This window comes from Capra hircus, chromosome 18 (genome assembly GCF_001704415.2).
Source record: "Capra hircus breed San Clemente chromosome 18, ASM170441v1, whole genome shotgun sequence".
In the NCBI taxonomy this organism is placed as follows: domain Eukaryota; kingdom Metazoa; phylum Chordata; class Mammalia; order Artiodactyla; family Bovidae; genus Capra; species Capra hircus.
This window is the reverse complement of record NC_030825.1, coordinates 62807592-62835536: the sequence shown is the minus strand read 5'-3', so window position 1 is coordinate 62835536 and position 27945 is coordinate 62807592. Positions and strand designations below refer to the sequence as shown.

Sequence of the window (27945 nt, the reverse complement as noted above, 5' to 3'; positions counted from 1 at the left end):
TTCATTGAGAAGAAAAATGCTTTATTCAGAGAAGCCAGTGATCTGAGGAAAGGTGGACTTGCATCCATGACAGTTCTGCTCAGCCATGACCATCTTTAAAGGGAAACAATCTCAGTTAATCATTAAGGCAGGAAGTCACAGTCATTTTTCCATTGCTGCAAGCCTGCTGACTTCCTATTTTCTCCAGGACACTGTCTTGCTCAAGTGACCCACCTGCAACCAGAGATTCTCTTGCCCATGTGGTCCACCTGCATTTTAATAAGGGGAAGCTACAGGAGGAAAGTCAGTCATTTTTAAACCAATTTTTTTTGGCTACACCATTGGGCATGCATGGTTTTGTTCCCCAATCAGGGGTCGAACCCATGCCCGCTGCACTGGGAGCATGGAGTCTTAGCCACTGGACTGCCAGGGAAGTCCCTGGAGTATAACTCTTCACATAATTCGTCCTCACCTGAGTTTCCTTCCAATGAGGCAGCCTCTGTGTTTTTGTTAGAAATAAGTACAAGAAGGTGCTTTTAATGTGCCCATAATAATTTATTTCTTCCTCTCAGTGCTGCTTACATTGTGGTACTTTGTGAAAATTCATCTTGCTGCACACTTATGAAGCATGCACTTATAAGTATGTATAGTATGCTTTTAAAAGTTTACCGAAAATTGCACAACAGTCCAGTCACTTTCTCCACAAGCAAGAAATACAGTGCTTTAGATGCCTCCACCTTCACACTCCACCGAGGCTCACAGTGTCCCTTGCACCAGCAGATCTGGCAGGGCATGGAGGGATTCCTTGCAACATCTACTTCCTGTGGTTAAGATGACTCAGCACCAGGGATATTTTTGTCAAGAGTCTGGGAGGTGGAGGCTGGTGGCTGGTGGCTGTTGATGATTGTTCCCTGCCAGGCTGTGTCGGATCCCATATCCAAAGTATATGAGAAACCCTAGAAGGAAGATGAGACGATGAGAAGGAAATGTAGGTGCTCTCCTCACTTCCAAATGCCCAGTAGACCTTCTATAGCATCTGATACAGTGTGGGGAGAAATAGTAGAGATATTGAGTTCAGTCATTCGAGAAACCTCTTTATCCCAGAAAGCAACTTACCAATGGCATTCCAGATGCCAAACAGGGCCCAGGTCCCAGAGGTCGTCTGCATCATCAGGTAAATGTTCACGAAGATGCTGACCAGCGGGAGGACAGGCAGAGCAGGGGCCTGTGGGCAGAGTCAGGTCATCCCTGAACACAGCCCAGGTGTCTGAAAGGGGACCCTGCCCCACGTGGGTGGGAGGCTCCTGTCCTCCTCAGGCTGTGCATTCAGTGCCTACTGAGATTGTGTATGCAAAGCCCTGAGGGTGGATCAGGGAAGAGTCCATTGGTTTCAGTAACTCCCCTCATTCCCTGTCCAGGAAAGGACATTTTGCCATCAAAGGACACAGATCTCATTCACCCAAGGAGGACACTTTGGACACATCAGCTCACTTACCCTGAATGGAAGAGAAGAGGGGTCCTGGGGCTGCCTCCAGATGATGACCGTGACCCCAGTGATGAGCAGCAGCAGCAGCACAGCCACTGTTGTGAGCACGGGGTCTCCAGAGAACACCTGGCTGGGCCACTGGGCCAGGATCAAGCTCAGGACAATCAGCAGGAGAACTGCAAGGGTCAAGGAGGAGGAGGACAGGCTGGACCCAAGAGACAAAGACGTCAGGACCTCTGGTCACATCCCTCCCAGAAACCAGCAGTATCAGGAAAGGCCATCATATCTGCAACACTCCTCCACTGACAAAACACACACTCTCACTCCATCCTGTCAATTTCAATATTTGACCAAAGAGACATCCCAGTGCTCACCAAGCAGAAAGGCACATCCATAGACAATCTGGGCAGATTTCTGGGTGGGGATGCTGCTGATAGGCAACCATAGAATCTTGAGAGTCTTTGAGCTTCCTGCTTCAGGTTCAGAGTCCAAAGGATTTTCCTTGACTAGAGGCTTCATCTGAATTTTGTCTTCTGTTTTCTCATTCTTGCTTAAATTCCAGTCTGGCTGGTATCTGAATTAGAGATATTATAGGAATATTAACAGCAGTCCCTACTCATTCAGAAACAGATATCCTAATGCACCACTTTCCTGCCTTAAGCAGAGCAGGACTTTAGAAGGCTGAAGAAGGTGGCAGATGGGGGGTGGGGGGTGAGGCAAAGATGGCAGAGGAATAGGACGGGGAGACCACTTTCTCCACCACAAATCCATCGAAAGAACATTTGAACGCTGAGCAAACTCCACAAGACAAATTCTGAACGTTGGCAGAGGACATCAGCCACCCAGAAAAGCAGCCCATTGTCTTCAAAAGGAGGTAGGACAAAATATAAAAGATAAAAAGAGAGACAAAATAGTTAGGGATAGAGATCCATTCCGGGAAAGGGAAAGTGAAAGTGAAGTCACTCAGTCCTATCTGACTCTTTGCGACCTGTAGACTGTAGCCCACTGAGCTCCTCCATCCATGGGATTCTCCAGGCAAGAATACTGGAGTGGGTTGCCATTTCCTTATCCAGGCACAGAGATCCATCCTGGGAAGGGATTCTTAAAAGAGAAGATTCCAAACACCAGGAAACCCTCTCACCGGTGGGTCTGTGGGGAGTTTTGGAATCTCAGAGGGCAACAAAACCAGGAGGAAAAATAAATAAAACCCAACTTACATCCCGAACAGCTACTCCCAGGTGAGAAGTATCCCAGACGCTTTCCTCTGCCACCAGCAAGCAGGGGCTGAATGTGGAGGAGCAGGCTGCATTGCTTAGGGTAAGGACTAGGCCTGAATGCTTTGAGGGCAATCTGAGGGAGCTAACATGAGATAGAAACCTAAACGGTGGGATAGCTAGAGAGAGAGAGGGAAATAAAGAGAGAGAGAGAGAACTATTCCGCGAAAAGCCCAAAACTAAGGCACTGCCGGACTGCTCACAGAACAAAGGACTGAGCAAATACCAGAGGAGAGCTAGCTGGCTGCGGACCGGCCATCCCCAGCTGGAGGCAGGTGGAGGGGCAGCCAGAGCCGGAAAGGGGCATTCTCGGCCCCAGAGAGGGCATCCCCTACCAAACTGCGAACAGGCTTCTAACCAAGACTTCCTGAGATTCTCGGAGGTTAACATCTGCCAGGAGGGTCGCAGCCAGAGATCAGCTCCCAAGAAAAGACACACCGCGCACCGGAGACAGGCATGCCCCAGAAACCAAGCGGCTGGGACCGGGGAAGTGATAAGTCGCACCGCACCTTAGGAGAGCGCACTCGCCAAGCACCTGGTCTCCTGAGCTGCTCGGATCAAGGAAGGGCACAAAACACAGGCCCAACCAAGTCTGAGCTTTTGTGGAGTACCCAAGAACCTGAACCTGAGCAGCTTAGACCTGGGAAGTGCATGCAACCCAGGGCCCACTCCCTGCAGAGCAACCTGAAGCCCGAGCAGTGTAGAGTGGAAAAACACACGCGGTGAGCATGGGCAAACCCTGTGTGGCTGAGACACTGTGAGCACGCCCCACACACGCCTGTGATATTTGTTTGCAGTGTTCCTCTCTCCCCACAGCACCACTGAACAAGTGAGCCTAAACAAGAGACCACCTTTGCCCCCTTGTGTCAGGTCGGAAATTAGACACTGAAGAGATCTGCAAACAGAAGCAGCCAAATAAACACAGGGAACAGCTTTGGAAGTGACAGGTACAACAGATTAAAATCCCTGTCGTTAACACTGACTACATTGGAAGGGGCCTACAGATCTTGAGAAATATAAGCTGGAACAAGGAACTATCTGAAACTGAACTGACCCCACACTGCCCACAACAGCCCCAGAGAAACTCCTAGATATATTTTTACTATCATTTTTTAAATTAAAAATTTTTTCCTTTTTTAAAATTCCTCTATTACTCCTTTAATTTTCACTTTCATAAACTACTATTACATTGCAAAAAAGATCCTATTTTTAAAGCAAACTTCATATATATTTCTTATACATTTTGTGATTTTTTTAAATGATAATGTACTTTTGAGAGTCTAACCTCGACTCTAGATTTTTTTAATCTTTGCTTTACTGTGTTTGTTATCAATTTTGTACATTTAAGAATCCAATCTTCAGTACCCATTTTTACTTAGGAGTGTGATTACTGGCTTGATTACTCTCTCCCCCTTTTGACTCTCTTTTTTCTCCCCCAGGTCACCTCTATCTCCTCTCTCCCCTTTCTCTTCTCTTACCCAACTCTGTAAATCTCTGTGTGTGCTCCAGGCTGTTGAGAACACTTAGGGAACAGAATACAGCCTAGATCTATCGCTCCCCTTTTTGATCCCCCCTCTTCTCCTTCTTGCCACCTCTATCTCCTTCCTCTCTCTCCTCTACTCTATGTAACTCCATGAACCTCTCTTAGGGTTCCAGACTGTGGAGAGCACATAGGGAATTGTTTACTGGCTAGCTTGCTCTCTCCCCTTTTGATTGCCCCCTCTTTTCCTCCTGGTCATCTCATCTCCCTCCTCCCTCTTCTCTTCTCCATGTAACTCTGTGAACCTCTCTGGGTATCCCTCACTGTGGAGAATGTTTTCACCATTAACCTAGAAGTTTTATCATCAGTGCTGTATGGATGGAGAAGTCTTGAGGCTACTGTAAGAAGAAGACTGAAAACCAGAGGCAGGAGACTTAAGCCCAAAACTTGAGAACACCAGAGAACTCCTGACTCCAGGGAACATTCATTGATAAGAGATCATCCAAAAGCCTCCATACCTACACTGAAACCAAGCACCACCCATGAGCCAATAAGTTCCAGAGCAAGACATACCACGTATATTGTCCAGCAACGTGGGAACATATCCCTGCGCTTCAGTATACAGGCTACCCAAAGTCACATCAAACTCACAGACATCTCAAAACTCACTACTGGACACTTCATTACACTCCAGAGAGAAGAAATCCAGCTCCACCCACGAGAACACCGACACAAGCTTCCCTAACCAGGAAACCTTGACAAGCTGCTCGTCCAACCCCACAAACAAGAAGAAACCTCCACAATAAAGGCCAGAATACAGAAAGGTCACCCCAAACACAGCAATCTAAATAAGATGAAAAGGCAGAGAAATACTCAGCAGGTAAAGGAACATGATAAAAGCCCACCAAATGAAACCGAAGAGGAGGAAATAGGGAGTCTCCCTAAAAAAGAATTCAGAAAAGTGATAGTAAAAATGAACCGAAATCTTGAAAACAAAATGGAGTTACAGATAAATAGCCTGGAGACAAGGATTGAGAAGATGCAAGAAATGTGTAACAAGGACCTAGAAGAAATGAAAAAGAGTCACTCAATAATGAATAATGCAATAAATGAGATCAAAAACACTCTGGAGGGAACCAACAGTAGTTTAACGGAGGCAGAAGATAGGATAAGTGAGGTAGAAGATAAAATGGTAGAAATAAAAGAAACACAGGGGAAAAAAGAATTAAAAGAAATGAGGACAACCTCAGGAACCTCTGGGATAATGTGAAACTCCCCAACATTCGAATCATAGTAGTCCCAGAAGAAGAAGACAAAAAGAAAGGCCATGAGAAAATACTTAATGAGTTAATAGTTGAAAACCTCCCTAAAATGGAGAAATAGTCACCCACGTCCAAAAAACCCAGAGAGTCTCAAACAGGATAAACCCAAAGCAAAACACCCCAAGACACATATCAATCAAATTAACAAAGATCAAACACAAAAAATAAATATTAAAGGCAGCAAGGGGAAAACAACAAATAACACACAAGGGGATTCTCATAAGAATAACAGCTGATCTTTCAATAGAAACTCTTCAGGCCAGAAGGGAATGGCAGGACATACTTAAACTGATGAAAGAGCAAAACCTACAACCCAGATGACTGTACCGAGCAAGGATCTCATTCAAATGTGAAGGAGAAATCAAAAGCTTTACAGACAAGCAAAAGCTGAGAAATTCAGCACCACCAAACCAGCTCTTCAACAAATGCTAAAGGATCTTCTCTAGGCAGAAAACACAGAAACGGTTTATAGACTCAAACCCAAAATGACAAAGTAAATGGCAACGGGATCATACTTATCAATAATTACCTTAAATGTAAATGGGTTGAATGTCCAAACCAAAAGACAAAGACTGGCTGAATGGGTACAAAAAGAAGACACCTATATATGCTATCTACAATGTCAGTTCAGTTCAGTTGCTCAGTCGTGTCTGACTCTTTGCGACCCCATGAATCGCAGCACACCAGACCTCCCTGTCGACCCACCTAAAAACAAGGGACACATACAGACTGAAAGTGAAGGGCTGGAAAAAGATATTTCATGTAAATGGAAAACAAAACAAACAAACAGACAAACAAAAGCAGGAGTAGCAATATTCATATCAGATAAAAAAGACTTCAAAACAAGGGCTGTGAAAAGAGACAAAGAAGGACACTAAATAATGATGAAAGGGTCAATCCAAGAAGAAGATGTAACAATTATAAATATATATGGATCCAACACAGGAGCACCACAATATGTAAGGCAAATGCTAACAAGTATGAAAGGGGAAATTAACAGTAACACAATAGTGGGAGACCTTAATACCCCACTCACACCTATCGATAGATCAACTAAACAGAAAATTAACAAGGAAACACAAACTTTAAATGACACAATGGACTGGTTAGGCCTAATTGATATCTATTGGACATTTCACCCCAAAACAAGGAATTTCACCCTTTTCTCAAGTGCACATGGAACTTTCTTGAGGATAGATCACATCCTGGGCCATAAATCTAGCCTTGGTAAATTCAAAAAAATTGAAATCATTGTAAGCATCTTTTCTGACCACAATGCAGTAAGATTAGATGTCAAATACAGGAAAAAAATTTTTTTAATTCTAACATATAGAGGCTAAACAATACACTCCTGAATAACCAACAAATCATAGAAAAAATAAAAAAGAAATCAAAATAGGCATAGAAATGAATGAAAATGAAAACACAACAACCCCAAACCTATGGGACACCGTAAAAGCAGTGCTAAGGGGAGGATTCATAGCAATACAGGCTCACCTCAAGAAACAAGAAAAAAGTCAAATAAATAACCTAACTCTCCACCTAAAACAACTAGAAAAGGAAGAAATGAAGAACTCCAGGGTTAGTAGCAGGAAAGAAATCATAGAAATTAGGGCAGAAAGAAATGAAAAAGAAACAAAAGAGACGATAGCAAAAATCAACAAAGCTAAAAGCTGCTTCTTTGAGAAGATAAATAATATTGATAAAACATTAGCCAGACTCGTCAAAAAACAAAGGGAGAAGAATCAGATCAACACAATTAGAAATGAAAATGGAGAAATCACAGCAGACAACACAGAAATACAAAGGATCATAAGAGACTACTGTCAGCAACTATATGCCAATAAAATGGACAGCTTGGAGGAAATGGGCAAATTCTTAGAAAAGCATAACTTTCCAAAACTGAGCCAGGAAGAAATAGAAAATCTTAACAGACCCATCACAAGCACAGAAATCAAAACTGTAATAAGAAATCTTCCAGCAAACAAAAGCCCAGGACCAGATAGCTTCACAGCTGAATTCAACTAAAAATTTAAAGAGCTAGCACCTATCCTACTCAAACTCTTCCAGAAAAGTGTACAGGAAGGTCAACTGCCAAAGTCATTTTATGAGGCCACCAACACCCTCGTATCAAAACCTGACAAAGATGCCACACACGAAAAAAGAGAAAACTACAGGCCAATACCACTGATGAACATAGATGAAAAATCCTTAACAAAATGCTAGCAAACAGGATCCAACAACACATTAAAAAATCATACATCATGATCAAGTGGGCTTTCTCCCAGGGATGCATGGATTCTTTAATATCCACAAATCAATCAATGTAATACACCACATTAACAAATTGAAAGATAAAAACATATGATTTTCTCCATAGATGCAGAGAAAGCCTTTGACAAAATTCAACATCCATTTATGATAAAAACTCTCCAGAAAATAGGCATAGAAGGAACATACCTCAACATAATAAAAGCTATATATGACAAACCCACAGCAAACATTATCCTCAATGGGGAAAAATTGAAAGCATGTCCCCTAAAGTCAGAAACTAGGCAAGGGTGCCCATTCTCACCACTACTATTCAACATAGTTTTGGACGTTTTGGCCACGGCAATCAGAGCAGAAAACGAAATAAAAGGAATCCAGATTAAAAACAAAAACAAAAACTCTCATTGTTTGCAGATGACATGATCCTCTACATAGAAAACCCTAAAGACTCTACCAGAAAATTACTAGAGCTAATCAATGAATATAGTAAAGTTACAGGATAAAAAATCAACACAGAGAAATCCCTTGCATTCCTATACACTAACAATGAGAAAACAGAAAAAGAAATTAAGGAAACAATTCCATTCACCATTGCAACAAAAAGGATAAAATATTTAGGAATACATCTACCTAAAAAAAAAAAAAAGACCTATACATAGAAAAGTATAAAACAGTGATGAAAGAAATCAAAGAGCACACAAATAGATGGAGAAATATACCATGTTCATGGATTGCAAGAATCAATATAGTGAAAATGAGTATACTACCCAAAGCAGTCTACACATTCAATGCAATCCCTATCAAGCTACCAACAGTATTTTTCACAGAACTAGAAAAAATAATTTCATAATTTCTATGGAAATACAAAAAACCTTGAAAAGCCAAAGCAATTCTCAGAAAGAAGAATGAAACTGGAGGAATCAACCTGCCTGACTTCAGGCTCTACTTTGAAGCTATAGTCATCAAGTATGGTACTGGCACAAAGAAAGAAATATAGATCAATGGAACAAAATAGAAAGCCGAGAGATAAATCCATGCACCTATGGACACCTTATCTTTGACAAAGGAGGCAAGAATATACAATGGAGAAAAGACAATCTTTTTAACAATTGGTGCTGGGAAAACTGGTCAACCACTTGTAAAAGAATGAAACTAGAACACTTTCTAACACCATACACAAAAATAAACTCAAAATGGATTAAAGATCTAAATGTAAGACCAGAAACTATAAAACTCCTAGAGGAAAACATAGGCAAAACACTCTCCGACATAAACACAGCAGGATCCTCTATGACCCACCTCCCAGAGTAATGGAAATAAAAGCAAAGATAAACAAATGGGATCTAATTAAACTGAAAAGCTTTTGCAAAACAAAAGAAACCATAAGCAAGGTGAAAAGACAGCCTTCAGAATGGGAGAAAAGAATAGCAAACAAAGCAACTGACAAAGAATTAATCTCAAAAATATACAGCAGCTCCTGCAGCTCAATTCCAGAAAAATAAACGACCCAATCAAAAAGTGGGCCAAAGAATTAAGCAGCCGTTTCTCCAAAGACATAGAGGTGGCTAACACAAGAAAAGATGCTCAAGATCACTCATTATCAGAGAAATTCAAATCAAAACCACAATGAGGTACCATCTCACACCAGTCTGAATGGCTGCTATCCAAAAATCTACAAACCATAAATGCTGGAGAAGGTGTGGATAAAAGGGAATCCTCTTACATTGTTTGTGGGAATGCAAATTAGTGCAGCCACTATGGAGAACGGTGTGGAGATTCCTTAAAACACTGGAAATAGAACTGCCATATGATCGAGCAATCCCACTGCTGGGCATACACACCAAGGAAACAAGAATTGAAAGAGACACGTGTACCCCAATGTTCATCAGCACTGTTTATAATAGCCAAGACATGGAAGCAACCTAGATGTCCATCAGCAGACAAATGGATAAGAAAGCTGTGGTACATAGACACAATGGAATATTACTCAGCCATTAAGAAGAATACATTTGAATCAGTTCTAATGAGGTGGGTGAAGGTGGAGCCTATTATACAGAGTGAAGTAAGCCAGAAAAAAAAAAACACCAATACAGTATACTAGCGCACATATATGGAATTTAGAAACATGGTAACGATAACCCTATACGCGAGACAGCAAAAGAGACACAGATATATAGAACAGTCTTTTGGACTCTGTGGGAGAAGGCGAAGGTGGGATGATCTGAGAGAATAGCATTGAAACATGTATATTATAATATGTGAAACAGATCACCAGTCCAGGTTTGATGCATGAGACACTGTGCTCAGGGCTGGTGCACTGGGATGACCCAGAGGGATGGGATGCAGAGGGAGGTGGGAGGGGGGTTCAGGATGGGGAACACGTGTAAACCTATGGCTGATGTATGTCAATGTATGGCAAAAACCACTCCAGTATTGTAAAGTAATTAGCCTCCAATTAAAAAAAAAAAAAAAACAACCTGAAGAGGATGAACGGCCATTGACTCTTTAGGAATGAAAGAGCCCCAGTCATGGTGCAGTGGAGTCTCACCTGAGGACAAGGACAAAGAACGCCACCAAGGAGTAAACCAGCAGGTGTCCAATCGACATGAGGTCCACCAGATTACTGAACTCAAAGAGCAACGCCATGATCCCTAGAATGAGGGCACGAATGAGGTGGGGGACAGCAGTGAGAAACCACTGGACATATCCAGATAAGGAAAGGGATAAAAGGAGGAGTGGGTTCTGAGGCTCACCTGCAAGAATTCCAGAGGACATGGTGGCCATGATGGGGGTCTTTGTGCAGGCATGGGTCCGAGAAAGTCCTCTGAAAAGGAGCCCATCCTCTGCCATTTCCTGGATCACCTGAGGCACGGGGAACAAGGAGCTCTGCAGTCTGGAAGGGATGGTGGGAACACCGGTGGGGATGTTGAGAAGCAGGAGAGACCAGGGCTCCCTAGTCTACCTCGGGCAAGGGGTCTTTCCCTCTTGTCTCTCAATCCCAAGGGCTGAAACACCTGAGCATCTGACAGTTCATGGAGAGAAGGCCTTGACACTGACCTGTATAAAAGGAAACAGAGGATGCCAACAGCCACGACATATCTGGCAGGGCCCCACCCAACATGGACGAAAGCCTGTGGAAAAGGGCTGTCAGGCTGAATCTGGTAGTAGGGCACCATGAGGGTGAGAGTCGCCGAGACACCAAAATACGCCAAAAAGCAGATGAAGACTGTGCTCATGATGCTGATGGGGATGGAGCGATGAGGATTTGGGGCTTTTTCCCCTGCAGGGTTGGTAAACACCTCGGATTAGGAAAACACTAAAGCACAACACAAAAACTACTTTCCTCTTGAACTTTGAAAAGCTTTTAAAAATCTTCTATCAACCCCTATGCCCAAGGGCAGCCCAATCCCCTGATGGGACACACTAAACGCTGTTACCTTTAGTGACAATGTCATCAAAACCCACAAACGAGTAGAAACATAGAGCTGCTCCATGGAGAATTCCGTCATAGTAGAAGGGCACAAACCCTCCAGAACCCAGAGGGCCCAAGCTACAGTGAGAGAAGAAACAAGAAAGACCATGAGGGAGGTACGTTCAGTCATCTCTGCTGGACTTCACCCTTAATACCACAAGCCCTGGGCTCCAGGACCTCGTTATCCAGATCCACCAGCCCAGGTCTCTTTAGTCCCTGCCAGATTCCCAGCTCTGCACCAGCCCCAACAAGCATGACAAGGACCAGGAGCACCCTCCTGACCTATAGATGTCACCAGATTCAGACGTGTTCAATGTGTAGTCCTGTTCTGTGAGCTTCCAGTTGTGCAGGTCTCCCTTAATGAAGCCAGAGAGGATGATGAAGCTGAGAACCAAAAGGTTGATGCCTGTGGATATTTTTCCAACCAGGACTGACTCACGAGCCCCCAGAACCAGTACTCCTGTGGGAAAGATGGAATATGAGACATTCCAAGATAACCAAATCAAATCCACAGACACAGAAAGCAGACTAGTAGTTTCCAGAGGTTAGGGGGCTGTGAGATTAAGATGGATAGTTTGTCTTTGCTCAGTGGGTAGTGCGTTTTCTTTTGCTGTGATGAAAATATCTGAAGCTAGATGAAAGTGATGGTTATATGTGTTGAATGTCATAGTTCAGTTCAGTTCAGTTCAGTTCAGTCACTCAGTCGTGTCTGACTCTTTGCAACCCCATGAATCGCAGCACGCCAGGCATCGCTGTCCATCACCAACTCCCGGAGTTCACTCAGACTCACGTCCATCAAGTCCGTGATGCCATACAGCCATCTCATCCTCGGTTCCCCTTCTCCTCCTGCCCCCAACCCCTCCCAGCATCAGAGTTTTCCAATGAGTCAACTCTTCGCATCAGGTGGCCAAAGTACTGGAGTTTCAGCTTTAGCATCATTCCTTCCAAAGAAATCCCAGGGTTGATCTCCTTCAGAATGGACGGGTTGGATCTCCTTGCAGTCCAAGGGACTCTCAAGAGTCTTCTCCAACACCACAGTTCAAAAGCATCAATTCTTCGGCGCTCAGCCTTCTTCACAGTCCAACTCTCACATCCATACATGACCACAGGAAAAACCATAGCCTTGACTAGACAGACCTTAGTCGGCAAAGTAATGTCTCTGCTTTTGAATATGCTATCTAGGTTGGTCATAACTTTTCTTCCAAGGAGTAAGCATCTTTTAATTTCATGGCTGCAATCACCATATGCAGTGATTTTGGAGCCCCCCAAAAATAAACTCAGACACTGTTTCTACTGTTTCCCCATCTATTTCCCATGAAGTAATGGGACCAAATGCCATGATCTTCATTTTCTGACTGTTGAGCTTTAAGCCAACTTTTTCACTCTCCTCTTTCACTTTCATCAAGAGGCTTTTTAGTTCCTCTTCACTTTCTGCCATAAGGGTGGTGTCATCTGCATATCTGAGGTTATTGATATTTCTCCCAGCAATCTGGATTCCAGCTTGTGTTTCTTCCAGTCCAGCGTTTCTCATGATGTACTCTGCATAGAAGTTAAATAAGCAGGGTGACAATATACAGCCTTGACGTACTCCTTTTCCTATTTGGAACCAGTCTGTTGTTCCATGTCCAGTTCTAACTGTTGCTTCCTGACCTGCATACAGATTTGAATGCCATAAGTACCACTGAATTGCACACTTTAACATGGTTAGTTTCTTACTGTGGCCATTATATAATATGGGCTCAGTTGCTCTGACCCTTTGAGACTCCATGGACTGTAGCCTGCCAGGCTCCTCTGTCCATGGAATTTTCCAGGCAAGATTACTGGAGTGGGTTGCCATTTCCTACTCCAGTCACATAATATACACAACTATCAAATCATCATGATGTTCACCTTCAGTTTACATAATGTTGTATGTCAATTATATATCAATAAGGCTAAGGAAAAATAATAAAATGGCTAATTTTATACTATGTTAATTTCCTTCCGTTTGAAAAAAGTCTCAGTACAGGGGAAGAAATTTGTCACTCTAACTAAATGATCCTCAGCTGGGGGTGATTTGGGTCCCCAAGGGACATTTGGTAATGTCTGGAGACATCCCAATTGTCACATTTTGGGAAATATGAGTCACAGGTGTTTAGTGAATGAAGTCCAAAGATGCTACACACCTGACAGTGATTAAGAAAATCCTGCAGTGCCCCCAAAACCAAAGGCTGTTTCAGCCTGGAAGGTCAGTAATGCTGAGGGTGGGAAACAACAGTCTACATCTTGACTTCCTGTCTTTCGTTAAGGGGTGAAGTCGCTCAGTCGTGTCTGACTCTTTGTGATCCCATGGACTGTAGTCTAGCAGTCTCTGTTCATGGGCATTTCCAGGCAAGAGTACTGGAGGGGGTTGCCATTTCTTTCCCAGGGGATCTTCCTGACCCAGGGATCGAACCCAGGTCTCCTGCATTGCAGGCAGACTCTTTACCCTCTGAGCCACCAGGGAAGTCCATCTTTCATTAACCAGACCCTAATTTCTAGTTCCCACAGTTCTGCCACCTCACGCCTTTCGCACCCTAGTTCCCCTGCCACCCCACATCCCAGTCTTCCCATCCTAACTTGGATCCCTGTCTCACCCGTGAGCAACAGCACCAGGGACAGGGCGACAAAGTCTGGATACTTGGCCAGATAGTAGGGCATATATGGAGAGAAAGTTCCCTCTAAGGCCTGAAAGATGTGGTTCCCAATCAGGCTGCCGAAGGCGATGCTCCAGGCCCTGGCCACGCTGCCCGAGCCTGAAGCAGAATAAGAAGGAACATTCATTGATAAATATAAATTGGACCCCCCCTATACACCAAGACCACTTTGTGGATCACAGCATTGTCGTGGTGAAGGGCAAGCATAGCTCAATAAAACTATGAGCCATGCCATGCAAGACCACTCAAGACGGACAGGTCACAGTGAAGAGTTCTGACAATACATGGGCCCTGGAGAAGGAAATGGCAACCCACTCCAGTATTCTTGTTAGGAGGACCCCATGGACAGCATGAAAAGGCAAACAGTTATGATGCCCGAAGAGGAGCCCCCCAGGTCAGAAGGTGTCCAATATGGGAAAGATTGAAGATGAAAGGAGAAGGGGGCGGCAGAGGATGAGATGAGTTTGAGCAAACTCCATGAGATAGTGGAGGACAGAGGAGCCTGGCGTGCTGTAGCCCATGGGGTTGCAAAGAGTTGGACACAATTTAGTGATGGAACAACAACAACAAATACACAAAGTCATGTATGTTGGGGAAAAAATACAAAAAAAAATACCAAATCTCAGAGAGCTTCTTTTCATGGGGTGGGGAAAATAGACCCAGATAATTCTAAAATAGGTGAACTATTTAATGTCAGTGAGAAATCAAAGTTATTCAAGAAAAGAGAGAAGTGGGAGCAAGTTGTCTGGGTGATGAGGATTAAAATATTAGTTCAAATGCTAATGGAAACTCTATGAAGGCAACTGCTAAGCAGAGACTTCAGTATGGTGAGGTGATAAGTCTGTGGGCCATGCCTCCCTCTCACCCATTCCCTACAGTGCCCTTTCCTCTGGGTTTTTGGTCCATCACTTTAAGGAATGCAGAGGAGAGCTGAGAAGAATGAAGTTGCGGACTTTTCCTAGACATTATTTCCCTCCTGCCCTCACGGAGTGGAAGACGCAGTTCTCATGCATGACCAAGGACCCAAACTCCCACTCCTGGTCTCCTGAACTTCAGCCCCACACCTACCCCCCATCCATCCCCTCACCAATGACATAGGACAGGATGAGGTTCCAGGCAGTGATGAAAGCCCATAGTTCTCCCATGCTGATGTAGCTGTAGAGATACGCAGAACCAGTCCACGAGACCCGTGTCCCAAACTCGGCATAGCAGAGCCCAGACAACACAGAAGACACAGCGGCCACCAAGAAGGAGATGACGATCGCTGGCCCAGCGATGAACATGGCCACTTCTCCCACCAGGATGTACACGCCGGCCCCCAGGGTGCTGGCCACACCGAAGGCCACCAGCTTCAGGGTGTTCAGAGGAGCCGTGGGACTCTCAGAATCCTCGGTGGGCTCCAGGAGCCGCCTGCGGACCAGCTTCTGACCAAACTGGTGGAGATCCTGACACCGCATCCTGGATGGAGTTGAGGAGCTGTGATCTGCTGAGGAAACAAGACACAAAGCCATCAGCCAGGTCCACCCGCCCTTGGCCCTGGGAGTCCAATTCCACGGAGCAGTGGAGCGATGAGGGGCAGGTGGTAAAAGGACACTTGGGACAAGGTCTCCATCTCTGAGCTTTGGTTTCTTCAAACCCAAAGAAATCTTCTCACATGTTTCAAAGTTACTGGAAAGGCTTTTTAAAGAGAAGTGAGGTGGAGAGGATTAGGTCTCCCCCAAAATGTGCCACTTGGAATATGGATTGTTGTGTGTGTATGCTCACTCCTGTCTGAGTCTTTGAGACCCCCTGGACTGCAGCCTGCCAGGCTCCCCTGTTGTGGGATTCTCCAGGCAAGAATGCTGGAGTGGGTTGCATGATCTCTTCCAGGTGATCTTCCCAACCCAGGGATCAATTCTGAGTCTCCTATGTCTCCTGCATTGGCAGGTGGACTCTTTACCACTGAGACCCCTGGGAGATCCCTGGATTGTCTTGAGCTGAGGGCAATTAAGACCCACAGACTCAGGAAAAGCTTTCTGTCTCTCCTTTAACTGCTCAAATGTAGATGTACAAGCACAAACGTACATCCATTTATTGTGCCTCAATATGCAGGCTTAAAAATAATTGAACATTTGTGGCAACCACGTGTTGTCAGATGATGGTTAGCAATTTTTCCTTTTACAAATAAAGTGCCTTAAAATTACAGAATCTGAAGGAGTAAGGAAACCTGGAGCCTGGCAGGCCATAGTAAAAGGGATTGCAAAGAGTCAGACAAGACTGAGCGACTAAACAACAACAGGATTGGCGAAGCTTGGGTTCCCCCTGAGAGTTGGGAGAAGTTAGAAGGGGGTCATTTAGAATGTCAGGAGAGTTAACCTCAGTCCATTTTCCCATTTTGTGGCAACAAAGATCTAATTGTAACATAGCATTATAATCTAGAGACCCAAGTTTTAGGCCACTTTCCAACCTCCAACTTAAATAAAGGCCAGACATTGTTAAAGCAAACCTGAGTTTTCCCTTTCTTGGCCCATCATGCTTTCAAAGGGAATCCTCCCGGGCTGAGCTTCCGTGGGGTCTCAGAGAGTAAAGAATCTGCCTGTAGTACAGGCAGGGAGACCCTGAGAGGTTCCAGATTCCAGAGATGGCAGGGCCTCCTTCCATTGGACAGACTGGACCTCATAGATTCCAAGGATGCTCTGTGGAGGGTCCTTGGTGGAAAAGAGAAAGGAACAAGAAAAAGACAACTTCTTGAGGACAGATCAAGACTGGAGCTGGAAAGAGCAGAGAGTGAGAGCAAGTTCTCCTAGGGAGAGAGAGAGTCAGAAGTCTCCAGCCAGCAGTTTGGGGGAGACCTGCAGTTTACTTTGAAATCCTGGGTTTCAGCCCCCGAATGATCTTGGAGAGAGAGAGAGAGACAACTGTGAGCAGTGACTTAGTTCTCTGCCCAAGAATTGGGCTGCCGTCTATGGGGTCGCATAGAATCAGACATGACTGTAGCGACTTTAGCAGCAGCAGCAACAGCCTGCATAAAAACCAGGAACCCTAGTCGCCAGTCCATCAGGGGCTAGAAACTAGAAACAAGGTTCTTCTGGTTCTAGTCCCCAGTTAAAAAAAAAAAAAAAAGGCACTTCTCCAGGAGGCAAAAACTAAAAATATGGTAAAAGTGTATTACTGGAATTACTGGAAACACAGCTCAGTCATGAAGGAGCACACAGAGGAACAGTTTGTTTAGCTAAGACAGAAGCCAGGCAGGGTTCACACACGTGAGAAAGGCTGTGGGTGTCCTCCCAAAGGAGGAGGAGCCCCATAAAGAGATTGTTAAATCATCTATGTAGGGCAGTTCTTCGCATCTTTGTTTACCTTGGCCAGTTACCTGATTTCTTTTTCCACCTGACCTGCCCTAGGACCCTCCCTGACAGGTGTGTGCAGTTTTTTTCTAGATGGATTCCAGCACACAGGCCTGTGAGGCCTGGACATCACCTATTATGAGACGGTACCCCCTCCTTTTTGCCCCACAAGGAGACCTTCTGCACATGTGTGGTGCCCCAAAGATAGAAAATATGTGACTTCTTGATCTTTTACACTTATAGGGTTTAGCCCGTTTCTGTCCCTGCCATGATTGTTATAGTAACATGTCCACAGCAGGCAAAGTCCAGCTATTTACCCTGTTCCTGCTGTCTGAGGAGGCCTTACAAATAGCTGTGAAAAGAAGAGAAGCAAAAAGGAAAGGAAAGATAAAAGCATCTGAATGCAGAGTTCCAAAGAATAGCAAGGAGAGATAAGAAAGCCTTCCTCAGTGATCAATGCAAAGAAATAGAGGAAAAGAACAGAATGGGAAAGACTAGAGATCTCTTCAAGAAAATTAGAGATACCAAGGGAACAATTCATGCAAAGATGGGCACAATAAAGGACAGAAATTGTATCAACCTAACAGAAGCAGAAGATATTAAGAACAGATGACAAGAATACACAGGAGGCACTGTACAAAAGAGATCTTCATGACCAAGATAATCACAATGGTGTGATGACTCACCTAGAGCTAGACATCCTGAAATGTGCAGTCAAGTGGGCCTTAGAAAGCATCACTACGAACAAAGCTAGTGGAAGTGATGGAATTCCAGTGGAGCTGTTTCAAATCCTGAAAGATGATGCTGCTGAAAGTGCTGCACTCAATATGCCAGCAAATTTGGAAAACTCAACAATGGCCACAGGACTGGAAAAAGTCAGTTTTCATTCCAATCCCAAAGAAAGGCAAAGCCAAAGAATGCTCAAACTACTGCACAATTGCACTCATCTCACATGCTAGTAAAGTAATGCTCAAAATTCTGCAAGCCAGCCTTCAGTAATACATGAGACGTGAACTTCCAGATGTTCAAGCTGGTTTTAGAAAAGGCAGAGGAACCAGAGATCAAATAGCCAACATCCACGGGATCATGGAAAAAGCAAAAGAGTTCCAGAAAAACATCTATTTCTGCTTTATTGACTATGCCAAAGCCTTTGACTGTGTGGATCACAATAAACTGTGGAAAACTCTGTAAGACATGAGAATACCAGAACACCTGATTGCCTCTCGAGAAACCTATATGCAGGTCAGGAGGCAACAGTTAGAACTGGACATGGGACAACAGACTGGTTCCAAATAGGAAAAGGAGTACATCAAGGCTGTATATTGTCACCCTGCTTATTTAACTTCTAAGGAGAGTACATCATGAGAAACTCTGGGCTGGAGGAAGCACAGACTGGAATCAAGATTGCCGGGAGAAATATCAATAACCTCAGATGTGCAGATGACACCACCCTTATGGCAGAAAGTGCTGCTGCTGCTGCTGCTGCTGCTGCTAAGTCGCTTTAGTCGTGTCTGACTGTGCGACCTCATAGACAGCAGCCCACCAGGCTCCCCTGTCCCTGAGATTCTCCAGGCAAGAACACTGGAGGGGGTTGCCATTTCCTTCTCCAATGCATGAAAGTGAAAAGTGAAAGTGAAGTCGCTCAGTCGTGTCCAACTCTTAGCAACCCCATGGACTGCAGCCCACCAGGCTCCTCCATCCATGGGATTTTCCAGGCAAGAGTACTGGAGTGGGTTGCCATTGCCTTCTCCAGGCAGAAAGTGAAGAGGAACTAAAGAACCTCTTGATGAAAGTGAAAGAGGAGAGTGAAAAAAAATGGCTTAAACTCAACATTCAGAAAACGAAGATCATGGCATCTGGTCCCATCATTTCATGGGAAATAGATGGGGAAACAGTGGAAACAGTGTCAGACTTTATTTTGGGGGGCTCCAAAATCACTGCAGTTGGTGATTGCAGACATGAAATTAAAAGACACTTACTCCATGGAAGAAAAGTTATGACCAACATAGATAGCATATTCAAAAGCAGAGACATTACTTTGCCAACAAAGGTCCATCTAGTCAAGGCTATGGGTTTCCCAGTCGTCATGTATGAATGTGAGAATTGGATGTGAAGAAAGCTGAATGCTGAAGAATTGATGCTTTTGAACGGTGATGTTGGAGAAGACTCTTGAGAGTCCCTTGGACTGCAAGGAGATCCAACCAGTCCATCCTAGAGGAGTTAAGTCCTGAATGTTCATTGGAAGGTCTGATGCCGAAGCTGAAACTCCAATACTTTGGCCACCTCATATGAGGAGTTGACTTACTGAAAAAGACCCTGATGATGGGAGGGATTGGGGGCAGGAGGAGAAGGGGACGACAGAGGATGAGATGGCTGGATGGCATCACCGACTAGACGGACTTGAGTTTGGGTAAACTCTGGGAGTTGGTGATGGACAGGGGGGCCTGACATGCTGCGATTCCTGGAGTCACAGAGTCGGACACGACTGAGCAACTGAACTGAACCGAACTGTCATTTCCATCTCCAAGTGCAAACAGAAGTCTAGTGTAAATACCTAGCCTAGACCTCACCTGCCTCGTTCCTCAGGAAATGTAAACAGAAGGCTAGTTGTAGCTGTAGTTCTTTCTCATGTTCATCTACCCTTCGTGTGTCTTCTTTAAATACTCCAGACAGAGAACCTAGGAGGATAGAGAACAAGAGCAATAAAGTTTAAATGCTTCTACAATATGATGAGGGCTTCCCTGGTGGCTCAGATGTAAAGAATCTGCCTGCAGTGCAAGAGTTCCCAGTTCGATCTCTGGGTCAGGAAGATCTCTTGGGGAGGGAATGGCAACCCACCCCAGTATTCTCACCTGGGTAATCCCATGCACAGAGGAGCCTCGCAGGATATAGTCCATGGGGTCACAAAAGAGCCAGACACGACTGAGTGACTAAATAACAACATATATATATGTGTGTGTGTGTGTGTATATATATATATATACACACATATATGTATATATGCATACATCTGTAGTCATACCTGCATACAGTGGAATATAACTTAGCCATGAAAATGAAACAATGATACTTGCAGCAGTATGGACCTAGAGATTATCATAGTTAGTGAAGAAAGTCAGAAAGAAAAAGACAAATACCGTATGATATCACTTGTATGTGGAATCTAAAATACAACCCAAATGAACTTATCTATGAAACAGAAAGAGACTCACAGATGTAGAGACCACACATATGATAGCCAAGGGAGAGGGAGAAGGAAGGACTGGGAGTTTGGGATTAGCACATGCACACTATTCTATATAGATAAACAACAAGGTCCTACTGTATAGGCACAGGGAACTATAATCAATATCTTGTGATAAACAGTCATGGGAAAAGAATATATCAATATATATGTATATCTGAGTCACTCTGCTGTACAGAAGAAATGATCTCAACACTGTAAATCAACTATACTTCAATAAAATGAAAAGTAAATAGTTCAAATTGAAGAAGCCGATAAGTGAGAGTCTAAATTACAAAAAATAAGACATCTAAAATAGGCATTAGGGATTTAATAGTAAGGAGCACTCCCCTCTTTAACAACAGCAGGTCATTTGGAATCCAACCCACATATATTATACTGAAAAAAATTCCACATTGATTTTAAAAAATCTGACTTTTTAAACAACTGTAATATAAAAGAAAACATACAGAGTTTAAACTAATGTAAGGACAGAGACTATAGCTATGAGAATGGCATGTCTGATATCACCTTGTATAGAATTTTCTTGTTGTTTAGTCACGCAGTCATGTCTGACTCTTTTGTGGCCCCATGTGCTGTAACGTTCCAGGTTCCTCTGTCCATGGGGTTTCCAGGCAAGAATACTGGAGAGGGTTGCCATTTCCTCCTTTAGGGGATCTTCCTGTCCCAGGGGTCAAACCCACGTCTCCTGCTTTGGCAGGCAGATTCTTTACCACTGATGCACCAGGGAAGCCCAGTGGACAACCCCAACTGACAGGCACTCTCTTCCTGTTATGATTCATGAGAGAGCCACTCAGGTTCACTTCTGCTGCTTTCTCCCCACCCTCTCCTCTTTCCAACATAATTTCCCATGTTTTTAATTCATCTCACAGTGACTGCGGTAACTGTCAGAGGTATGCTCACATTCCTGTTCTTTTCCCTTTTTCATTCAACAGTTACCCTGTGTCTCCAAGTGAGTGTCCTGATCATTATCCCTTCCCTAACTTCCCAGCCCTCTGACCTCTATCTCTCAAATACTAACACCTTTTCATTTTTGTGTACTTCCTAAAGTGTCTGAAATTATTACTATATTATTATTATTATATGTGAATATTTTACACTGATGTTGAGTTCACTGTGGACTGTGATAACCTGCCCCTCCCCCACCCCTACCCGCTCCCCCGGGCTTCAGCATGTTAATCCTCCCATCTGTGCCTCCTCTTTCTGCCTCTTTTCTGTCTCAGATGGAAACACTTCTTCATCTCACTCTGTCTCTCTCTTGCTTTCTGCCCCCTCCCCCAGGCACCCTGTTTTTGACATGAATTCATCACTGTGCCTTGGGCCAGTGGCTTTCCTGTCTTGGTCGCATTTGGAAACCAATCCAAATCCCTAAGCCAGGCTAGCCCTGACAGAACGGAAACTAAATCACAAGGGAGTCGAGAAAAAGTCATGTGACCTGGGAAGAGGATGAAAAAATTCCCAATCACGGTATCGTCAAAGATTCTTCCATTATGAGGGGAACATCTCGGGAACACACACACACACACACACACACACACCACGAGTTTTCTCCATTATCTTGTAAAAGGAAGGAGTCTAGAAATAAATGTAGTTTTTTCATGTTTGTTGATATTCTTACTTTTTGAACTTCCCTGGTGGCACAGTGGATGAGAATCCACCAGCCAATGCAGGGCATATAGATTCGATTCCTGGTCTGGGAAGATCCCACGTGCCATGGAGCAACTAAGCCTGTGCTCCACAGCTACTGAGCCTGTGCTCCACAATAAGAGAAGCCACCGCAAGAAGCATGCACACCAAAGCAAAGAGTAGCCCCCTCGCCACAACCAGAGAGAAAGCCCACACGCAGCAACTAAAACCTAGTGTGGCCAACATTTTAACAGTTTATTAAAAATCAAATGTTTTGTAAAACTTGTCAGTGAAACTATCTTTTCTGTGTTGAGAGGTTTCTCATCACTGATTTAACCTCCTTACTTGTTATTCATATTGTTTATTTTACCCTGATTTTGTCTTGATATGTTGGATGCTTCTAAAAATTTGGTCTGTTTCTTCTAGGTTATCCAATTTGTTGGCATATAGTTTTTCATAGTAGTTTCTTATAAGACTGTGTATATTTAAAGTACCATTTATAATATCTCCTCCTTTCTGATTTTATTCATTTGAGTGTTCTCTTTTTAAATTTTTTTTATTTATGTTAATTGAGACTGATTACTTTACAATATTGTAGTGGTTTTTGCCGTACATTGATATGAGTCAGCCGCGAGTGTATTGCTTTACAATGTTGTGATAGTTTCTGCGATATAATGAAGTGAATCAGCTTTGTTGTTGTTCAGCGGCTCAGTTGTGTCTGACTCTGTGCCACCCCATGAACTGTAGCCTGCCAGGCTCTTCTGTCCATGGGATTCTCCAGGAAAGAATACTGAAGTGGGTTGTTATTTCCTTCTCCAAGGAATCTTCCCAACCCAGGGATCAAACCGGCATCTCCTGCATTGGCAGGTGGATCCTTTACTGAGCCACAAAGGAAGGAAGCCCAGTAAATAGCTATATGTATACATATGTCCCCTCCCTGGTGGGCCTCCCTCCCACCCCGTCCCCCATCCCAACCCTCTAGGGCACCACAGAGCTGCAAGCTGAGGTGCCTGTGCTTTATGCAGGTTCCTATTAGCTATCTGTTTTGCACATGTAGTGTATACATGTCAATCCTAATCCCCCAGTTTGTTCAACCCTCTCCTTCCCCTACTGGGTCCACATGTCAGTGAGCTATCACCTCACAGAAGTCAGAATGGTCAGCATTGGAAAATCTACAAACAATAAATGCTGGAAGGGATGCAGAGAGAAGGGAGCTCTTCTGCACTGTTGGTGGGAAAGTAAACTGACACAGCCACTATGGAGACCAGGATGGACATTCCTTAACAGTCTAGGAATAAAATTACCATATGACCAAGCAGTCCCACTGCTGGGCATAAACCCTGAGAAAACCAAAGTCAGATCAAACCAAATCACAAAGATACATGTACATGAATGTTCTTTGCAGCCCTATTTACAACAAGCAGGGCATGGAAGCAACCTGGATGTCTACAGCCAGATGAATGGATAAAGATGTCGTACATATATATAATGAAATATCACTCAGCCATAAAAAGGAAAGAATTTCAGTCACTTGTAGTGAGGTAAATAAACTTAGAGTCTGTTATACAGAGTGAAGAAACTCAGAAAGAGAAAAACAGATATTGTATATCATGCATATGTATGGCATCTAAAAAAATAGGACAGATCAACCTATTTGTAAGGAAGGAATGGAGATGTAGATGTAAGAACAGACTTGTGGACACAGTTGAGGGAGGAGAGGGTAGGACAAACTGAGAGGGGAGCACTGACATTTATACACGATTGTGTGTGAAACAGACAGCTCATGGAAGCCACTGTAGAACACAGGGAGCTCAGTCTGGAGCTCTGTGGTGACCTACAGGGATGGGGACATACACATATAGTTATGACTGAGCCTCCTTCTGTAAGGCTGAAACCAGCACAACATTGTAAAGTGATTTTTCTCCAACTAAAAAAAGTGTAAAAATTTAAAAAATAAAGTATTATTAAATTTGGGGGGGGAGAAACAGATGACCTCCCAACTGCCTGGAGGCAGAGAGGACTAATCTTCATTCCGAATCAGAAACAAGAGACTGTGTTTTTAATTCTTTGGGACATAAAACGTCTCTGCATTACACTGCTCTGCAAGGCTAGGCTGATCCAGTGAAAACGAGTTAAGGTCAGGGGTGTTCTGTCCATTTTACTCTAAGGTCTGAGCTTTTCATTATGATTGAGGGCAAACATTCAAAGAATCAGGAAGCTATGACTAGCATCTTGGCCCCACGAACACCTCTCTGTCCTTCAACAAGTCATATACTTCTCTGGACCTATGTCTCCTTTTTGCTCAAACGCTGCTGATGAACCTTTAAGCCCTGCCATTAGGAACATAAAATAGTGCAGTTCCTATGGATAAAGTATGATGGTTCCTCCAAAAAACCAAAACTGAAATTACCATCATGATTGGGCAATCCCACTTCTGAGTGTACACCCAAAAGAACTGAAAGTGAGGTTACAGGAGATGTTTGCACACCCATGTTTGTAGCAGCATTGTTCACAATAGCTGAAAGATGAAAGCAGCCCAAATGGCCATCCACGAAAAATGGATGAACAGAAAGTGATGTGTGCCTAGAGAGGAATATTAATCGGGAATAAAAAGACAGGAAATTCTGACCCATGCTACAACAGGGACAATACCCTTGTGGACAAGAGACTTGAGGACGATATGCTAAATGATAAAAAGCCAGTCTCCAAAAGACAAATACTGCGTGGTTCACTTCTATGAAGTACCTGATACAGTCAAATTTACAGAGACAGAAATAGATTGGTGGTTTACTACGGCCTGGGTGAGAGGAAAAATACGGAGTCATCGGTAAATGAAAATCCAGTTTCAGTTTTACAAGACGAAAAGAGTTCTGCAAATTGGTGTCACAGCTGTGCAAATTTACCCAATATTGCTGAACAGTTCATTCAAAAATAGTGAAGATGGCAAATTTATGTGTATTTTACCACAATTAAAAAAAAATGATGCCAGTGATAAACAGGAGAGCCAGCTTCACAGAGTTGCTGAGTGTACAAAACTCCAAGGTAACTTAACATGAAGCACCAGCGAGTCGTCCTCAGCAGAATGCTCAGCTCCTAGATGAGGCATCAGCAGACATGGAGGGCAGAAAGAGACAGGAGACTGAAGGCAGTGGTACCCAAATCACAAACTCTATGTGAGGGTCATCTGAGTGTTGAGTGAGCACCAGTCTAAAACCGGTCGAAGAGCCTTTGGACATAGATCCAATGTCTCCCAGCCCCTCCTCTTCTCACACAAACACAACAGCTCCCAGCTCCTTCTACTTTCATCTGGAAAACAGGTCTCTTCACTCTCAGGCTGGAGCCGGGCTGACCCCTGCACTCTGGGATTGCAGAGGTCTCTTTGGGAGGATGTGAACTCAGCACCCAGTCTCCTACAGGAGAGGTTGACCCGAGACTTACTGGATCCTTGGAGCAGAGCCTGGAGCACTGGGTCAGTCAGGGAGGCTGAGGGTAAGTCGTGCACGGCAGGAGCTGATCTTTGTCCAAAAACCAAAGAGGGAAGTCCCTGAGCAGAGAAGACAACCCTTAACCCCTGGGTAGTTGGGGTGGGGAGGAGGCTGGGAGGACCGGAAGCTTATGCAAAGTTCCTGTCAGCCCTTAACACTTCTGTGGTTACTGTCAGGGGATTTTTTTTTTTTTTTAATTTTTTTTTTTATTTATTTTTTTTTTTTAAATTTTAAAATCTTAAATTCTTACATGCGTTCCCAAACATGAACCCCCCTCCCACCTCCCTCCCCACAACATCTCTCTGGGTCATCCCCATGCACCTGCCCCAAGCAAGCTGCACCCTACGTCAGACATGGACTGGCGATTCAATTCTTACATGACAGTATACATGTTAGAATTCCCATTCTCCCAAATCGTCCCACCCTCTCCCTCTCCCTCTGAGTCCAAAAGTCCGTTATACACATCTGTGTCTTTTTTCCTGTCTTGCATACAGGGTCGTCATTGCCATCTTCCTAAATTCCATATATATGTGTTAGTATACTGTATTGGTGTTTTTCTTTCTGGCTTACTTCACTCTGTATAATTGGCTCCAGTTTCATCCATCTCATCAGAACTGATTCAAATGAATTCTTTTTAACGGCTGAGTAATACTCCATTGTGTATATGTACCACAGCTTTCTTATCCATTCATCTGCTGATGGACATCTAGGTTGTTTCCATGTCCTGGCTATTATAAACAGTGCTGCGATGAACATTGGGGTACATGTGTCTCTTTCAATTCTGGTTTCCTCCGTGTGTATGCCCAGAAGTGGGATTGCTGGGTCATAAGGTAGTTCTATTTGCAATTTTTTAAGGAATCTCCACACTGTTCTCCATAGTGGCTGTACTAGTTTGCATTCCCACCAACAGTGTAGGAGGGTTCCCTTTTCTCCACACCCTCTCCAGCATTTATTGCTTGCAGATTTTTGGATCGCAGCCATTCTGACTGGTGTGAAGTGGTACCTCATTGTGGTTTTGATTTGCATTTCTCTAATAATGAGTGATGTTGAGCATCTTTTCATGTGTTTGTTAGCCATCCCTATGTCTTCTTTGGAGAAATGTCTATTTAGTTCTTTGGCCCATTTTTTGATTGGGTCGTTTATTTTTCTGGAATTGAGCTGCAGAAGTTGCTTGTATATTTTTGAGATTAGTTGTTTGTCAGTTGTTTCATTTGCTATTATTTTCTCCCATTCAGAAGGCTGTCTTTTCACCTTGCTTATATTTTCCTTTGTTGTGCAGAAGCTTTTAATTTTAATTAGATCCCATTTGTTTATTTTTGCTTTTATTTCCAGAATTCTGGGAGGTGGATCATAGAGGATCCTGCTGTGATTTATGTCTGAGAGTGTTTTGCCTATGTTCTCCTCTAGGAGTTTTATAGTTTCTGATCTTACATTTAGATCTTTAATCCATTTTGAGTTTATTTTTGTGTACGGTGTTAGAAAGTGATCTAGTTTCATTCTTTTACAAGTGGTTGACCAGTTTTCCCAGCACCACTTGTTAAAGAGATTGTCTTTACTCCATTGTATATTCTTGCCTCCTTTGTCAAAGATAAGGTGTCCATATGTGTGTGGATTTATCTCTGGGCTTTCTATTTTGTTCCATTGATCTATATGTCTGTCTTTGTGCCAGTACCATACTGTCTTGATGACTGTGGCTTTGTAGTAGAGCCTGAAGTCAGGCAAGTTGATTCCTCCAGTTCCATTCTTCTTTCTCAAGATTGCTTTGGCTATTCGAGGTTTTTTGTGTTTCCATACAAATCTTGAAATTATTTGTTCTAGTTCTGTGAAAAATGTGGCTGGTAGCTTGATAGGGATTGCATTAAATTTGTAAATTGCTTTGGGTAGTATACTCATTTTCACTATATTGATTCTTCCGATCCATGAACATGGTATATTTCTCCATCTATTAGTGTCCTCTTTGATTGCTTTCATCACTGTTTTATAGTTTTCTATATATAGGTCTTTAGTTTCTTTAGGTAGATATATTCCTAAGTATTTTATTCTTTTCGTTGCAATGGTGAATGGAATTGTTTCCTTAATTTCTTTTTCTACTTTCTCATTATTCGTGTATAGGAATGCAAGGGATTTCTGTGTGTTGATTTTATATCCTGCAACTTTACTATATTCATTGATTAGGTCTAGTAATTGTCAGGGGATTTTAAAAGATGTTTTTTAACTGTGGTAACGTACAAATGACATCTCCCTCATAGCCCAGTCGGTAAAGAATCTGCCTGCATGTAGGAGACCAGGTTCAATTCCTGGGTTA

The 27945-nt window shown here is 43.5% G+C and overlaps 1 protein-coding gene across 2 annotated transcripts; it reads right to left on the bottom strand.

The window, feature by feature from the left end:
- On the bottom strand, positions 26-25744 carry LOC108633258 (cationic amino acid transporter 3-like). 2 transcript variants are annotated; one of them, XM_018063028.1, is made up of 13 exons: positions 25594-25744; positions 19856-19963; positions 15047-15445; positions 13900-14058; positions 11567-11744; positions 11250-11362; positions 10870-11092; positions 10566-10705; positions 10361-10463; positions 1840-2039; positions 1475-1641; positions 1096-1204; positions 26-935 (listed from the first exon to the last, which is right to left on the bottom strand). In XM_018063028.1, the coding sequence occupies exons 3-13, from the start codon at positions 15414-15416 to the stop codon at positions 838-840; spliced, it is 1860 nt and encodes a 619-aa protein (XP_017918517.1). In that variant the 5' UTR covers positions 15417-15445; positions 19856-19963; positions 25594-25744; the 3' UTR covers positions 26-837. The 2 variants fall into 2 exon arrangements, with proteins under 2 accessions (XP_017918517.1, XP_017918518.1); XM_018063029.1 differs by lacking the exons at positions 26-935; positions 1096-1204 and having other exon boundaries at positions 1572-1670.